The sequence below is a fragment of the Camelus dromedarius genome, chromosome 21 (genome assembly GCF_036321535.1).
Source record: "Camelus dromedarius isolate mCamDro1 chromosome 21, mCamDro1.pat, whole genome shotgun sequence".
Taxonomy (NCBI): domain Eukaryota; kingdom Metazoa; phylum Chordata; class Mammalia; order Artiodactyla; family Camelidae; genus Camelus; species Camelus dromedarius.
The window spans coordinates 17,861,291-17,879,619 of record NC_087456.1 but is presented as its reverse complement, the minus strand read 5'-3'; the positions used below and the strand labels follow the sequence as shown (position 1 = coordinate 17,879,619).

At 34.8% G+C, this 18,329-nt stretch overlaps 1 protein-coding gene across 10 annotated transcripts in view; it reads left to right on the top strand.

The window, feature by feature from the left end:
* Positions 1 to 18,329, top strand: part of AKT3 (AKT serine/threonine kinase 3) — a 210,645-nt gene that overhangs the window by 106,506 nt on the left and 85,810 nt on the right. For 9 of the 10 annotated variants that reach the window (XM_064477233.1, XM_064477232.1, XM_064477235.1 and 6 more), the window contains one exon: positions 17,619 to 17,730. In XM_064477233.1, coding sequence (XP_064333303.1) covers positions 17,619 to 17,730 — 112 coding nt within the window. Of the gene's footprint in view, positions 1 to 7,374; positions 7,492 to 17,618; positions 17,731 to 18,329 lie in introns of all 10 variants that reach the window. The other variant, XM_064477237.1, reaches the window with a different exon arrangement.

Here is an 18,329-nt window from a genome sequence, read left to right as displayed (position 1 = left end):
CATCAGAAAATTCAAGATAATAAAAGTCCTTGAATATTACAGAAGTCATTTTATCATTATATAGAGCCCTAGTGTTTTTTATGGATACTGTCTTTCAATTTTTTAAACAATAAGTTTTGTTAAAACAATAAACTTAAGGGTTTGTGAAATCATTTGGAAAATAAAGATACTTAAAGATTCTCTGTTTATATAAGTGGATTCTTCTGTGCGAATTTTATTTTTTAAAAGTGAGAATACTGTTATACGTATGTATTAAGAAAATAATTTTCTTCTCCACCAAAATGCTCATTAGATATTTATGGCTTTCTTTCACTAGAAAATTATTTTTTAAATTTTGTTGTCAATTGAAATAATATCTTGTATTTTGTATTAACTTAAAAGCACATTTTCATTCTAAAGATATTTTGGGTGAGCATTTGCTTTAAAGTGGTAGAAATTGGCTTTTGAAACATTAGCAGCATACATTATCATATCCGACCTAAAGCCTGTATGGTTTCTTAGTTTCTCTGTTTTACTAGCAAATGCTATTGGTTGGTCTGAAATAATTTATAAAGTACAGAACTCCTGTATTTCTTGATCAAAATGCAGCATTTTTTGACCTTATGAAATTTCACACCCCAACAAGTTTTAAAGACATACTGTATGTCACAGTCTGCCAACATCTGCTCCAACACTTCCACTGGCAGAGGCTGAAATGAATGCTGTGCTCCTGGGGAGAGAACCTATTTAGTGACTGACAGTCAGCTTATCCATGAAATCAATATTAGTCGACATCTGTAATCTTTACTTGTATAGTCAAGTAATTGTGGATAGTTGACTTAAACTAACAAGGGAGGTTGTAGATCAGGTCCTTAATTTTAGGAAATATGTTAACATGGATCTTACACTAAATAAACTATTTTAAATTGATTATTTTTAATGTTTGAGTTACTGCGATCATAAATTGTATAAATAACGATTTATCTGAGGAAATAATGGGCCCTGGTTGAAGAAATAGTTCAAATTTCAGCTTCACGGAAAGCCGGGAGTATGACTCTGAGACTCTGGTCTTTGGTTCCTTCATCAGCACAGTGAGAACACATGGGTTCAGTGAATTCGTAAGGCCATTTTTTGTCTTAACACTCTGTGATTCTGTGAGGGGAGTTTGCGCAGGTCCTTGAAGAGTGAGTAGGAATTAAGCAAATTAAAATAGAGAAAAAGGATATTCCAGGCAGAGGATCACAATGTTTTTGTGAGATACTAAGAGAAGGAACAGTTGGAGCAAAGCGGGATTACTTCCCCAATAGTTTCTCGTTTGTCCTAGCCCCTTCTATTATATGAAAAAAGAAACTTTTACAAGATATTGCTAAGGTATGTTGGGAAATGTTATCTGTATATATATTCCATTGATAGCTATGAGTCCCCTATTTTTTCTGATAATTAAAAATGGTACTTCAAATTTAATCTTTGTGGATTGTAATGAAATTTTACCAAAATAGACTTTTATCCATATGAAAAAATAAAGTATGAGAATTAGAAGATACTTGGAACTGATCTTTCCAATCTTCATTAAGATTCAAATTCCTTTTCTTCTGATTTAGAATTTCCAAAAAGATAAGTCTTTATGCTCATTGTTTCTACTTCTCAATCTACTGCAGTCTAGCTTTCTTTCTTATTCACTTAACTGAAACCACTTTTAATAGGTTCTGCTGTGACCACTTAATTGCTAAGGCTAGTAGTAGACATTTTTCAGTTCTTCTTTTCCTGGATTTACGTCTGGGGTGCATTTTATACTTTGAGTATACTGCTTCCTTCTTGGAATAATCTTTTCCATTGTGTTCTAGGATGCTTTTTTCTCCTGGTTTTCTTCCTTTGTCTGTTGCATGTATTTTGATATCTAACTGGGTTCCAGCCACTCTGTAGTACCTCCCTGGGTTGTCACATTCACACTGAGGTTTCTGTTACTTCTGGTATGCAGCTTGCCCCTATACTTCTGTATCTTCAGGGCAGGCCTCTTTCCTGAGCATCAGATGACTGTATTCAGCTAACTGCTGGACATCTCTACTGAAATATTTTTCTGGACTCAACATATCCTAAGCTGAAGTGAAAGTAATTTTGTCAGCTTTCCCCCCTATATTCACTATCTCAGTTTTGTCTTGAGCAGAAACCTGGATCTATTTCATGCCTTTTTTTTTCCCCTTCACATCTTCACCTCATTTCCAATTCATTTCTACTCCTGCTGGTTTTGTTTTTTATAACTTGAACTTATTTCCTTCCCTATAATTACCTTAGGACATGCCCTCATCATCTCTGCGGTAGATTTTTAACTGTAGATCTCTACTTGTAGCTTCTACCACTCATATTCTACCTTCACATGACTGTCAAAGTGATCTCCCTAAAATTAAATCATAACCATGCTGTTCCCCAGTGAAAATCCTGCCCTGGATCTTCATTGCCCACTGGATGAAGTCCAGTATCCTTAATATATCACACAAAGCTCGCCTCATTCTGGCCTCTGCTTTCAATTCTTGCCTCATTTCTCTTCTGCTGTACAATTATACTGTGGCAGCACTGAACTGTTTATAATTCCCTATATAAACTATGCTGTTTTTCTACTCTGAGCCTCTGTTTATGCTGTTCCTTTTGATTAGAGTATCTTTCTGTCTTCTATTTGCCTGAATAATTTTTCTTCATCCTCTAAGACAATTCAGATGTAACTCCCTGGTCTCATTCCTTGCTAAGTTCCTCCTCTCTGCCCTTCACAAAGCTGTTACGTTTTGTTGTTATCACATTGTTTCTTGGCTGTCATGTTCATGTGTATGTCTTATCCACTCATCTGTGAGTCATCTAGGGGATGAGTCTAGTGTTACTTCTCTTCTATCACCCAGTACCTACATATTAGGGTTTAATAATTGTTTCTGAATGAATGTCTGAAAATGTCTAGTCCAGATTTCTCCTTTTTTAGATGAGGAAAATGAGGTCTTTGAAAATTCAGTGATCTTTTTAAGGTTGCTTTACTAGGTAGTAGTAAAGTATCAAGATTAAAACTCAAGATTTCTCTGCTGTCATTTAAGTGTTTCCCTACCCCAACCCCCACTTCCACTCTGTGACATTTTCCTTATCTAGAGCCTTGAGATCTGATTTTGGGTTGGAATTCCAACACTGACATTGCTAGATATCCTTTGGGAAGAAGAATGTAAACTCTTCAAGACTTACAAAATGTGGGTAATAATATTTGACCTTTATCCTTTTTTGGGTAGATCTAATATGAATTATATGTGAGGGTGCCTTTTAAATATAGCACTATACAAAAATGTAAGTAACATAATGTCTTTTTCAAGCAAAGCATATCTCTAATCAGAATTATGGTTGGATAAATTATTAATTACATATTGAGATTTATCTTTGCATAGGAAACAATACATTTTGACTGAAAAAATACAGAATTTTCACAAGCATCTTTGCGAAGCTGGGTTCAGTGGTACTTTGAGCACAATATCTTGTCTCCTCAGTCAGTGGTTATGGTCTCTGACATTTTGATAGTGATTAGCCCAGCTCAAAAGTGGAAACAATTGCTCAGTGGAGAACTTGGAACGTTTGTCTGTATGTCTTGAGGCTCAACTTACTTTTGATCTAATCCTTCTTAGTCACAAAGGTGGAAAGGGAGAAGTGCCAGCCTATGTTCCCAGAAGCACTTCCTAGTATTCTGCCTCATCCTATGTTGCAAATACTGGCCCTCTTTGATAATATCCCTTTCCTCTCTGAAACCTTTCTTCCTTCCCTTTTTACAAAAATAGATCAGTCTGCATTTCACAGGCCAATTTTAAAAGTTTACTCACTAACCTGTTTTTCTTCTCTTGGAAAGAAAGTAAGGAAATTATGGGACTTAAACTTACCAAAAAACATTTCTACCTCTGAATGAATATTAGACTCTGAGATTTTAAATATATAGAAAAATTGGTTGATTCCTATTAATGCTTTCATTGTGGTTGTTCATGGAGATGGAGAAATTGCTTATGACTTGATTATTACTCTTTTTTAGCACATAATACAATCTAGAAAAACAATTGTATAAACCTAGAATAACCGTATGCTTACACAAGGATAGTAGTAGATCAGGATAGCTTACTTTTAAAGGGCTTATTGATCATTAGAACCATACTAGATACTGAAAGTATAAAATAAAACTTTTGTATGTAGGTATTTGTCATTGACTCTGGAAGACAATTGCATAGAGCATATAGCAATGGGATGAAAAATGAGATTAATTGCCAAAATTGATTTTATAGAAAATAAATGCTGTAGAAGTTGAGAAAACAGGTAAAGGTAAGCTAGGGTGACTAGATAAGAATTTATGCATAAGATAAGGTTAACATGAGCCCAGAAGGATAAGTGATATTTAGATTTTTGGAAGAAGAAAGACTTTCTCAGTGAGGTTAATATGAGTAAACATATGAAGTCTGAAATTAAGGAGTAGCATTTTTGTGAATAGTATAGTCAGTATCCTAGATGGATAGAGATTTATGTTGGAAAAAGTGAAAGTTAAGATTAGACAAATTGTATTCAGATTGTGAAAAATCTTGAGTCCCAGTTTAATGTTTTTAATGGAAACCCATTAAACCATTGGAAGCTTTTGGACATTAGATGTCCAAATCAGTGTTTGATTTAAAAAGATCTTATTTGGTTATAGTATGCATCCACAGACAGACAGTTCTCTTTCTCTTCCTAATGCAGGTCATTCAGTCAGCAAGGGCTGTCTTGTTTCCCCTACTTTCCAATCTCACCGCTGTCATACTAGTGCAGTTCTTCATCGATTCACCCTGGATTATTTTGATAGTCTCTTAATTGATCTCTTGCCTTCAAGTATTCTCCTCTCTGGAGTATTTGAAAGCAATGCATAGGATAGATTCATCTTTTAAAAAAAAAGTTCCTTTGCAAATACTATCTGGCTCAGAAAAATCTTCAATTTTCTTTGTTTTTCATAAGACGAGGATGAATTATTATTTTTTGATATTTATATTTATACTGTATATATTTTCAGTATTTCTTTCTTCTTCTCCTCCTCAGTGTTCCATGTATATTTTTGACATAAATTGCCACATTTTATTAGGTTCAATTGCGTGCAGAATTCCTAACCCTGTTTTTGTCTTGAGTGATTTTTAGACCATTTTATGTTCTTGATTATTTGAAGATTTGGTGCTTTTCCCCGCTCTGTGTTCAGATTTTTAGGCAAACAGAAGGTTGTATCTAGTGATAGGTGCATCTGTCTCACTGTAAGGAGTAGATGTCTTAAAAATTCATTGTTAAGTGAATTACTATAAATTGAATTAAAATCTCCTATCCTTCATTTTTATGGGTAGTACTATATTCATATCTTGTAAAATTTAACCAATAAACCAAGTTTAGAATTGGAAATGGGGAAAACCTTTTAAAAATCACTTTAAGAGGAGATCATTTTCAGAAAATTTTCAAGTAATAATGCCATATTTAGTCACATATTTACTTCCTCTCATTCAAATCACACTTCAATCTGACAGGAAAAAAATTGTCCACAGAATTTCTGCTCTTTCCTCTTTTTTTTCTACATTGTACATCAAATTGTCACAAAAGAAAATGTATTATCTTATTTTAATGGTTATGACGATGGCCGTCAAGAGTTTCACATCCAGCTCCTACATGTGAGGACAACCCTCTGTATCTCCGAAAGATTTGATCAGTTATGTGTCCTTTGTAAACATAAATTTACATGTGTATCATTTGAGTTTCCTACCAGATAATTTCACGATTTTAAAACTTCCATCACTGTAACACCATAGGTGACCTGCTCAGATTTCTGTTACAGCCTGTATCTTCCCTGGTAGCTTTTATGACCTTTCACACCTCTTTCCTGATTTACTCTAGAGCTAATCTGTTTAGTTGTAGTCTTTACCTTCTCAGCCCCATTTATCAGAATATAACTTAGTATGGGGACTTATGCAGAATCAAGGGGAATGATAAACTTCCAGAACATAGTCATTGTATATACTCATTTAAAATTTTTCCTATAACATTTATCACAAGATCTGGTATACCAGAAGATCATTGGACTTGGAGTCAGGAGACCTGAGTCTGAGTCTTGGTTCTGCTACTTTACTAGCTGTGTGACCTTGGGCAAATTGTGTAACTTGTCTGATCTTCATTTTTCTCATCTTTCAGCATGAGGTTAATAATACCTACTTCTCAGGATTATGGTGAGGGACAAATGAGATGATATATGTGAAAACACTCTGTAAATTATAAATGCTATGCTAATAAAAGTAACAATGTAAGATACAAAATGCTCAGTAATACTTGCTCTGTTGAGTTAAATGGCAGCCATTTCCCCCTCTCCAGCTAAATTACAGTTGCAGTAGGGTGGAAACTACTTTATTGGGTTTTCTTTAAAGACCATTATAAATTTTAAGTAGAACCTATCTATAAGAATTGTGTTGAAGTTGAGACCAGCTGCTTTTGCTTGGTTTGAGGAAAAATCCCAGTTTCATTTAATGCCAAGGATTTTGATATGTAGAGGCTAGTCTTTCTTATAAGTTAAAACAACATGAGCTAGACCCCTAAACCATGCCCATAGCCTCATTCTGGAAAACAAAGAAGACATCATTGCAGCTGTGAAAGGACAGCACCACTGGATTCACCTAGAGGAATTGGGTGCAGACCAAATTCTTAAATCAAAAGTTTTAGTTAGAAGTTGTTTTGTTTTTTAATAAAAGCAATAATACCTCAGATATCTTTCTGACTCTTCTAAGAGGATCCTTTGGTTACTCTCCACTGGGAGAAAAATTAAAATTAATTTGGTTTTTCCGTTAGGTAATTACTTTTTTGTAAAATGGAAGATGCAATGAGGATTATCCTTTGGGGAAGGCAGGCAAAGAGTAATCAGCTTCAGTAGCTTACATTAATGTGAGGACATAGAAAAGATTCCAGCAAGACCAACTTTCTTCCTCCCTTCCTTCATTTGTTTCTTTTTCCTCTCCCTCCTGTCTCCTCTTCCTCCTCTCCTTGCCTTGCTCTCTTCCTCCCTCATTCAGTGTCTCCTAGGGTCAGCAGTCAACTCTCACTTATCCAAGGATACTTTTGTAAGGAATACCATACATGTAATGATTTTCACTGAACTATTCTTAAATACTTTTACCTCTGATTCCTTTCTCCACTTTCTTTCCTGGCCATCCTAAATAATAACCTCACACATACTCTGTTTTGGAGTTTCCTACCTTGTATGCGTATGATTAAAGTAACAAAATTTGGAAACATAGAAGTTACCACAATTAATATTTAAACATGTTTTTAGGAAATCTAAGTTCAAATGAATATTTAGAAAGTTTTTATTGAGGGTTTATTGTGTTCTCAACATTGTACCAGGTACTGAGGGAAAAGAGAAGGAAATAAGGAAGGAAACCAACCTTTCTTTGAGCGTTACTATGTGCCAGGCCCTTTCACATATGTTATCTCATTTAATCTTCACAACAACATTCTAAGGTAAGTATTAAGTTCTCCATGTTAAAGAGACTGAGAGAGGTTATGTCACTTTAGGTCACTTACCTGGCAAATGGCAGAGCCAGAATTTCAACCCATATCTAACAGAATGCTAACCTTGAATTATTTCTGAGAAACTTTGGCTGAATCTATTATTGTTGACTTAAATGGGTATGAAATCCTCAGATATGAATGAAAGCTCCTATAATATGTTATTTCTTTATCCCTGTAGAGAATGAAAAATATCAAAGGGGGAAGAAGGATAAATGATAGGAATAAATATGGCACTTGAAATATTTAGCAGAATGCCATCATCATAGCAGACACTATTTTCTCAGTGTTAGAGTTAGGCACTAGGTCCCCTATTTGCTTACCTGGCATTTTATGTGCAGTTTCTGTAGGAACTTTGCTGTTCATCTTCTCTCCTAGTTGAATATATAATAATTTTACTGTTGCAAATAAATACCCTATTTTAAAATATCTTGAAGTCAGTATTTTTTCTCTAGCTAAAATTATTTTTTAGCTTGGAAAAGAGCACATCATCTCTTTATTTCTTAAACTTTTTCTAGAAAGTAAGAGGTTTATGTGTAATTACGTTTTTAAGTTATAAATTAAAAATGATTATATGCCCTTCATATTTGGTGTTTTAATCTCATCTTAACTTATGATTAACATATAGGAAATTAAGAGAGACTTAAGGAAGTAAAGAAAGAGAACTAACATTTTTAAAGAGCCTACTACATATGAGTTGCCTTATATATATGATGTTGACAAGAACAGCATGAAATAAATATTACCTTTAAAAAAACAAAACTAGATACTGAAACTAAGACGTAGAGAGAGGAAGAAACTTTCCAAGAGTCTCAAACAAGGACCTGGGATAACTATGAATTGGACTCTGGTCTGTAAAACATCTGGCTTGAATGCATTTAGTCATATATGGGGTTCAGAAATGACAACTCTCTTCAAGTTAATGGTTAGCCAGCAACCACAGAAAACTTTGTGGTATATCAGGCATTATACGCAGTAGGTTAATAGCAGCCTCTCATTGTTCTTCAGAGGTGTGTTTTATGCAACAGTGATATTTATTTATGTGATAGCAGAGGGACAAGTGTGGAGGTGGTAGCTATGTGGCTGATGATGTGACAGAAATTTGTTATGTAATCTTGGGTCTGTCACTTAACCACCCTGGGACTCAGAGTTTTATCATCTGTGGTGTGAAGGAGTTGGAATGAAGAATCTCTAAAACCTTTTCTTCTAAAAAGTCTGTGATCTGTCTATCAGCAGCAGGTAATAATTTCTTTAAACATTCAGTCTATTGGGAAATAATAATAATAATTACCACTTGTTGAGCACCTATGTGCTGTGTACTTTATATGTGTGTTTTTAGTCTTGCTGACATTTTTGCAGGGTACATAATATCTCTATTTTATAGCTGGGGAAACCAGGCGTATGGAATTTACCAGTGGTAATACATTTAGTAAGTGTTAGAACTGAAAGCTAAACTCACAGCTTTTAGGTTTCAAAGCCAGTGATTTTTTTACACCACTGCTTAACTAAAGCTGCTCTGGCTGCTGTAGGTTCTTGAGGTTAAGCGGTTGTCTAACACGGGCAGTTGAGAAGGTGTGGGCTTTCCTGCCTCAGTGTCAGTGTCATGGATCAAATCTTGTCATTATCAACCAGTATATGAAAACATGTTTCAGACCTTTTAGATATTTCCATTTCAGGCAACTAAAGCTTAATGCAGGGAATTCACTGGTAGATGAAGATTTCATCCTTCCCCTTCTAATTATATCAGAGAAGTCATGGGAGAAATACTAATTTTTAGAGGCAGAATCATCTGGATATTAGTATGAGATATATGATCTTTGCGTTTTTAACAAATTAGATTTGAGGGACACTTTTTTTTTTTATCTCTCTGCAGTTACATACTAAATCACTGCCTTTCTGTTTATTTTCTTATATCTTTGTTATTTTAAAAGCATTTATTTTGAGTAAAGTTAAATGAGGCCCAAGGCCACAGTGAGGGAAAGGACCTTTAAGCCTTGGACTTTAGGAAAGAGAGAGAGGCATTCTTTTGGGTTGGAAATAATACATAATCAAGCAGATGCTAATGAAAAAATGAAATGCAGAGAAAGAAAAGAGGCGAGGGTGCCTGTTTGAAAGTTTTATGGAGGAGAGTACATTGCCCCTTTATTACAATAATGTTTCTGCACTATAATAAGGTCTTTCATTGCAAGTTCAGCTTTTTTCATTCATTTGTTTTGTGCTCTGCTTCCTGTTACTAATTGTCAGCACAATGGTCTTCCAACTATGAAGTCTCAGTGTCCTTTTGGACCAATTTGTTATTGTCTCTCTCCCTCACCCTCAACCCATGCATTATTACTATGGTTGCATTTTTAGACATTTTTTATGTTTTAAAATGGCAATGCTTTTGAAACATGCCAGAATAGTTCATGCTAATTGAATCGTCCAACCAGCAACAGTTATTGTTTCCAAAAGCACACTGATAAAGTTTCTATCTCTTATAAAGTAATTAAAAATATATAATACTTGCTTTACGGCATTATTTCATATGCTTTGTTTCCTTTGAGCTTTACAATCATCCTGTGGAAATAGGACATTTTGTTAAAATATTTTTGTTTTAAATAAAATAATTTGTATTATTTACAGATCTGCTATTTACCTAATAAATTCTTTGGGATTTCTTTGCCTTTAGGAAGTTACATTTCTATTGTTTTTCTACTAATGGCTTTTTATTCTTCTAGCTAGATTATTTTATCATGAATAAGGAACCAACAGAATTGGGTTAGGCTGACAAACCTGAACAAGTTCCGCTATCAGATTCCAGGCAGCTCTAGTTATATGTTAATTCATGTTAGGTTTTTAACATTTTGATCAATAAATATTTCAAATGTCCTCTCAGCTTTGTACCAATAATCTAATATTGACAGAAAAACATTTTTCAAATGTAACTTTGGTCAGTTGTCTTTGGGGGGAAAAGCATTTCAGTACTCTGCATATCAGCTATTTCTGTCACTTTACTATTGCAAAAAACTAGAAAGTGAAGTATGTAAATAAAGCTTGTTAAAAAGAAATAAAACTTTTACTTCCTCTCTTATAAGCAGCTAACATTCCTAAAACAATATGTAACATACTAAGGTCCAAGAATTGAGAACTAGAAAACCTGGATTGGAGACTTAGTTTTACAACCTTAATAACTTGATGATTTTGAACAAGTGACTTGAAAGTCAGACAGCTTTCATTTTCTTAGTTTTGAAATGGAAGTGATGAAAATACTTTAGAATTTTATTGGGAGGATTAAGTGAGAAATAATTTATATAATATTTTAATGTTGTGGTTAAGCAACTGATAATATGCTAATAAAATAATGACAGTAGTTAATTATTCAAAAAATAAATTTTGGAGAAATATGTAATGGAATACATAGTTTCCTTATTGACCTAAATTGGCAAAGATGAGATTTTTTTTCTACTCTGCTAGAGATGAATGACCTGATTATTCCAACGTTTGCTCTTCATTTAGCTTGCAATGTATTAGTTAAACCAGGTTATAAATTGTTTCTGTACTGTTGTAAAGAATCAGAGACCTCTTTATGGCTGTAGTTGAAATTTTTAAATAAGAGTTTGAGTAAGACTAATCAGGCTAAAAGTATGCAGGACAGTTTGGATAAGGAGAAGGCTGGAGAAAGAGAGACCATTGGGAGAGGCCATTTCAGGGATCCAGATTTCGGTAATAAATTTCTCTGGTTGGGTACTAGCAGTGAAAAGAAGAGGGATGGTTCAAGGGACGTTACAGATCAACTGTTAAGATGAATGTTGCAGGCTTAGCAGTGGGTTGAAAGAGAGTCAGAGGTGACTGAGAATGTGTTTCTTGGTTGATTAGGAAAATGAAACAAGCACAATGAATAGAAACACTGTGTTGATGTGGTAATTTGCAGTTTCGAAGATAAAAGAAAACCTATTAGATATGTTAAGAATGAGATAAAAATAGATCCTCAAAAGAATGATGCCAGTTTTGCTGTACACAACTTAGCTAAATGGTTAAGGAATATGTAACAAAGGCCATTCTTGTAAATAATGATTCTTGTAGAGAAAGCAGCATTCGGTGCACATGCATCTTGCTTTCCATGTACATTTATTGTTTGTTCATCCTGGTAGGCATTGATAAGCAACTGTGAAGATGTATGAGTAGAAATTGTCCTATTGATACATGGAAGCTTGAGCATTTAAGATACAAATTAGAGCTGATACAAAATAAATTGATTACTCTAGTAGTGATACCTTTAAACTTCAGTGCTCAGTGAACTATTCCGAAGTTTAACTTGTGTTCAGTGAATTTCATTAACTAGAATGGTCTTTATTTTAGATATCCATTTATATATGTAATTTTTTAAAATAATTTTCTTTGCATATTTTTGGAACATACTTTGAGGAAAGAATCTAATAGTATTTTGGAGGGGGGTTTCTATTTTTAACTTTTTGCCATGAAGATTTTTCAGACATGCAGATAAATAGAGAAAACAATTTATTGAACTCTCATGGATACCATACTGCAAAAAACAACCAAAAGCAACTTGCCTAATGATATATTAGATGTCTCTTACAAATCTCTCTGTTAGAAAATGCCTCATGTTTTCATTATCTTAGTTATTGTCCCACAGTGACCACAGTATATTTTTACCTGAAATTTCAACTCTGCAGAATACAATTGTTCTAGAAGACTCTTGAGGTGTTGGTGTGTTTGTTTTTTAACTAGAGGCAGGATATGGTGGACTGACAGATTGAGATATGTTGCTGGGGAAAGTGTTGGCTCTCGTGCTTTTGGTCAGTGGTGGTATCTGTGGTGACTGTATTCATTAAGGTAAAACATATTAGGAGAAGTTCACATTAATACATTGTGATTCCAAATTCAATTTAAATCCACAAGTAGTATCCCATGTTAAAACCAAAGTAGTAAAATAATATGTCAGAATTTGAAATATGTTATCATAAAATGAAAAAATATTTTAGAGTGGAATATAAAGTTAGTAACCCAATCTTACTTCCCTCACTTGCAGAATTTTTTATGTTATGAAATAAAATGTGAGAACTTCTTTGTTTTCTCCTCTATTTCCTTACATACAGAAGGATATGTTGACTCTAGGTAATAGGTAAATGATTCAGACCCCAACAGCTAGAAACGTGCACCTGGACTGATGCAAGTTTGGGAATCACTTTTCCATAATCAGTAATTGAAAATTTTTGTTGTCACGAGCTTTATTGGTTTTGCAGGGTGGGAGACCCAGCAGTGAAAGGACTGGAGGCTCTGCTGCCCTCCTTGCTACGTTCTTTCCATTCTACTCCTCATTTGAATCGACCTTTCCCCTACATAGCTGCATGGAGAAATAAAAAATGCCAGGATCAGTTTCCTACTAGGGTGTATGCTCATCCCTGACTGTCCCTATGTTGTGTTCAGAGCTAAGAACAAACACATTGGGGCCCTCCCCACTCCTCAAGCATTGTTATCAGTGAAAATTATCCTGGATTTCATTTTAGGAGAAAAGATGTCACAGGAGGGAGAACAGTCAAGCACAGGAAGGTGTGGGGAAGGCACAGAGGAGGGATCAGATAGTCCTTCACTCTGACAGATGACTACTAACTTTTTAAAGACAGTTTTCCTAGCACATAAGATGTTAGTACAATTATTTTTGAAAGAAATACAGTTCACCTTTAAAGGGTTCAAGAGTTTGAAATAAAACCTAATCTTTTAAATAAAATCTGAACAGATGATATTCAAAAACTTCTTTTTGGTATGTATTTTTTTGATCTGGCATCTTTCAGTCGCTCTATTTATTTGGCTTTGAAGTTTACAGAATAATTAGAGAATTTGAATGAACTTGGTCATCTGTGGTTCATAGTGGTCTAAAGTAAATAGAATGTTTAAAATTCAGCTTGTAGTTTAACTTGCTCAGGTGAGTTTAGCTAGTATGACTGTCTAATTTAAGTAGCAAAAAACTGGTATAACAAAAAACTTTACTGAAAAGTATCCTGAGCTAAGATATAATAAAATTGGCCACCTGGCATTTTATCTAAGAATACTTGCTTTATTCCTGTGTATTAAATGGGTCCAGAAATCATAGATGATCATTTGGTTAATAGCTTTTTAGAATCTCCATCTGAAATTTCTACTTGTGTTTTTAAAATGTAAATTGGCCTACCTGAATTAGGAAATCTTTACATAACTAAAAGGAAAGTATTCTTCTAAAGAAATATTGGCCAGTCCATTTATTAACCCTCTACCCTTTAAGAATTCACTTTAAGAGTTTTCAGACATGTTCTGAAAACTTTCATGGCATATTTTTCTTCATTTTACAGAGAACTGTAGGATGTGTTCATGTTTCCATATTATGGCTAACATCAAAGAACCCAAGGTGTTTCTGTTCACTGGCTCACTTATTTTAACATGGTAATTTTTAGAGTTTCAACTGTCCTGAGTTTGGATTCAGCTCTTCAATTACATTTGTTTATGTTCAGCAATAAACCGTGAGGCATTGTGGTACAGTATTCTCTTCTCTTGATGTTGACTCAGCTGTCATTTGAATGTCTTCAGCTGGCTTTTGGTAGCCACTTCTCTTCTACAGTTTCAGTCTAATGAGTATTATTTAGAACTTGGATTCATTTATAGAGTATTTCATACTGAAACCTATAAACATATAAGTTTATTTCTAATATACTACCTGTTCCTAATTACATGTAACATTTTTGTTGATTTAGAGGTTTCAGAAGGTATTTTAAAGCTTACATATTCAAACAAAAATATAAATTATCATACAGTATTTGATTTTTTAACATTGATGTTTCAAAAAGCATGTGATGGTAAGTACTTACTATGAAACAATACATTTTATGATCTGTCAATTTTAGTACCTTTTCATTATTTTAAACACCACCAGGTGCTTACTTCCCTCCTTACCCATTTTAAGTTCCTTAGTTGATTGTCTAAACCACTCCCTTGTCTTGCATCCTGTATTCGATATTTCACTTTCTTGCTTTGCCAAACTTAGTTAAATTACAGCTTTGCTTAAATCCAGTCCTCTGTGTTCCCCATCTGCACCCATGGAGCTAAATATATGTGGGGAAAAATTTGCAACCTTGATCCCTAGTATTACTTTAAGTTCTTGGTCATTAAATTCCAGTGGACCCTTAATGCTGCTTAGCAGTCATGGATATTTCCCTTGTCTGTTCTTTCAGTCTCCTAGAAGGCTATTACATATCTTTTTTTTCTCAAAGCCTTGGTGCATCCTCTGTCCACCTTATTCTTAAGGATGGCTTTACATCCTAATTCATTGAAAAATAGAAGCAATGAACAAATAATTTCAACTAGCTCATATTTGCATCTATACCCCTAACTGCATTTGGGTCCTCTTACCCCATCTTCTCTCACGTTCCTTTGCTAAAATGTCTGTACACCTGACTACAGCCAGTATATCCCATCCCCTTTTGACTGTATAAGGAAGTAGCTCCTCTCCTCTTTTTTGTTTCACCAAATTACCCTGTTGTTGGATTATTACTGTCAGAATTCATTCACTTGGAAAATATTTATTATCTGTTATACATTAGGCACAGTTCTGGTTGCTGAGAATATATTAGTAGAGCTTACATTCTAGTTGAAGAAATGGACAGAAAATAAGAAAGATATGAAGTTAGTCATCTCATGTGTCCAAAGATGATAACATGCTATGGGAGATAAAAAGTAGAGCAGGTAACAGGAATTGGAAGTCCTGGGTAAGGGACGCAGATTACAGTATTAAGTAGCATGGTCAAGGTAGGCTTCAATGTGAAGGTTAGATTTAATCTAAGGCTTGAAGGAGGTGAGGGAGTTAGCTTTGAGGATATATGAGGGGAAAGAATGCTAGGTAGAGGGCACAGCTAGATGAAATGCCCTAAAGAGAAAGAGTGCAGCACATTGTTGAGGAAATGCATGGAAGGCAGGTAGCTGGCAGAGTGGCCAGAAAGAGAGCACTAGCGGAGGAGGTCAGAAACTTAAGTGGAGTGGGTGGGAGGCCCACATCATGTAGCACCCTTCTTGATCATTTGTGTTCTATTCTTAGTGAACTGGAAACATTGCAGAATTTTTTTTCTTTTTTTTTTTCTTTTTTGTGATTCATTTTGAGAAGGTTTCTGGCTACACATCTGGAGAACAGACTGCAGTGAGAGGCAGGGGAGAGCTGTTCTAAGGTTTTTGGAGTATTCATGCAAGAGATAATGATGGCTTGTTCCAAGGTAGTAGAAGAGGTGAGAAGTGATACTAATATATTTTGAAAGCAGAGTCAACAGGATTTCCAGAATGAGATGTAAGAGAAGAGACAACTTAGAGATGATTCCACCGTTTTTGACTTGAGTAATTGAAAATGGAGGTGCCATTATCTGAGATGGAGAAAACTATAGTACAGCTTGATGGGGGAGCAAGGGTGGGAGAAATCAGGAGTTCAGTTTTGGATGAGTTCAGATGTCTCTTAGCTTCTGTATTTAAGTAATTTATCTGGCCTTTCCACATCTCTAAATAGGAAGACCTGGGGAGCTTTAGGCACTGGGCTGAGGGAGTCTGAAGTAGAATATCATCAATGGAAAAACCAGGTAACAGCAAATACTATCAGTGTCACAAAGATCACCCCATGTTTTCAGTCTGGATGATGGAAAAGTTAGGAAAGCCAGGAGGAAGAATAGTTTTAGGAGGAAAGATAGGTTTGGTTTTAGGTGTAGCACCAATAACTCAACCAGGTGGAAATATCCACTGTATAATTAGCCATATGTATCACAAATTAGAAATCCAAGATAGAAATTTAAATTTTGATGTAAGTAAGCTGAGAGATGATGGCTGAAAAGCTTAAGAAAAGAGAAGGGAAACTAAGCAGAGACTCTTGATGAATGGTATCTTTTAGTGTAAACAGTCAATAAAGAATTAGTCTAATGTGATTAATGACTTGATCCTATAAAAGCCTATGTAGTTGATAGTTGCTAATGATAGAGCAAGGGTAAAGCAGATAAGCATGGAGAAACACTGTGAATTTGTCCACTAGAGGTAAACTAGTTTCTTTCAAAAGAACAGTGTCAGACAACCCTATCCTGTTTTTTCTTGTTGTCCAATGCCATGTATCCTTTAAAGTGTATCTTGGGTGTTTATTGAAAACTTACTGTGTGTCACACACTGTGCTAAGTATTATGCTGACTTATTATTAATACCCACACCAATTTTATGTTGTTGGTACTCTTATTGTTTCCCATTTAATACTTGGAAGACTAGAGAGATTAATTAACTTGTCCAAGGTTGCATAGTTAATGGTAGGGGAAAAAAATTGAATCTGCAAGGTTGGATTGAATCCACAATTCAAAACTAGAATCCGCAGTGGTGTTAGCATAGTGACTAAAAGTATTGATTCTATGCTCCTTTTCTTTGAAGTCTTCCTAGATAATCCCTGACAGAATTTATCACTTTTCAACTGACTTGCTCTAGGTGCTATGATTTACTAAGAGTTTTAGGCAGCATATACTGCCAAAGACTTACAAGGTAGGTAGGGATAAGGATACCTTCTAAAATGATAAGTAATAATATAAGATACTCTATGCTTAGTGAAAAATGAGGGATACAGTAATAAGCAATAAGAATATAGTGTGGGGAATGTAATTGGAATGTTATGAGACTATAGAGGGGGGAATGGTCCAGTCTAGGACCAGGTTGTTAGAAAAGACTTTGTGGAAGGAATAGAATTTGATCTGGACCTTACAGGACAGATGTTGTTTCAACTGTCGGTGAGTGCATATGGTTAGGGATAAAATAAATGGAAGATATTCCAAACAGCGGTTATCAGCTGGAGCAGAGGTATAGATACAGGAAAGAGCAATATGTATTTGGGGAAAGTGTGTGGCTGTTAGTAGAGCATGTGACCAAAATGGGTGATGGGTTGGAATGGAATGCTGAGGTCAGGTTGTGAACAATCTTGAGTGGAGATCCATAGAAAGCTGTGAGGGTGCAGTGGTTTTGTTTAGAGTAGAACTCTGATGTTCTCAACTGTTTACTTTTTGGTTTAAATATAAGTATATTCAAAGAGACATTTTATTTTATTCTAGAATGCCAGTTAATGAAAACAGAACGACCAAAGCCAAACACATTTATTATCAGATGTCTCCAGTGGACCACTGTTATAGAGAGAACATTTCATGTAGATACTCCAGAGGAAAGGTAAGAAATTCATTTTTTTCCATTTTGTGAAGAAGCAACAATTAATCTAAAGATGTATGTGTATCTGACTTGATCATTTGTAAATATCTGTAAATACATTTGTAAAATGCTGTAGTCCCTTAATCTGTTTCTGGTATAATAGATAAAAACAGGCTTTCAAAATACTAAATGAAAACCTCTAGGAGTGGTATAAGCTATACTTTTTAACACAAAGCAGAACATTTAAAAGTTTAAATAAAAACTAAGGAGGAAGTTTTTAATCACCAAATCACCTTTTTAAAAAAATGTGTAATTGATTGTGTTCATATTTGGAATTCTAAGGCTAGTGATACAAAGTTCAGGTAGCATGCCATTGTGCAAGTGGCTGCTGGAGTGTTACACTGAGCATTCTGAGACTGGGTCTAAGCTCAGTGAAAAAAAGAAAATATCAGACTTGATTGCCATTGACTGTCATCATTGCAAAAGAGGGGAGTGGCAAAATGTTAGTAACTAGCTCACCAGCTTCATCAGGACCACATTTCATCCTCCTGATCTTCCAGTTTCTGCAAACTCCTCTTTAGCCTCTAATTCTCTCTTAATGTCCTTTTATCTGGGCCTCT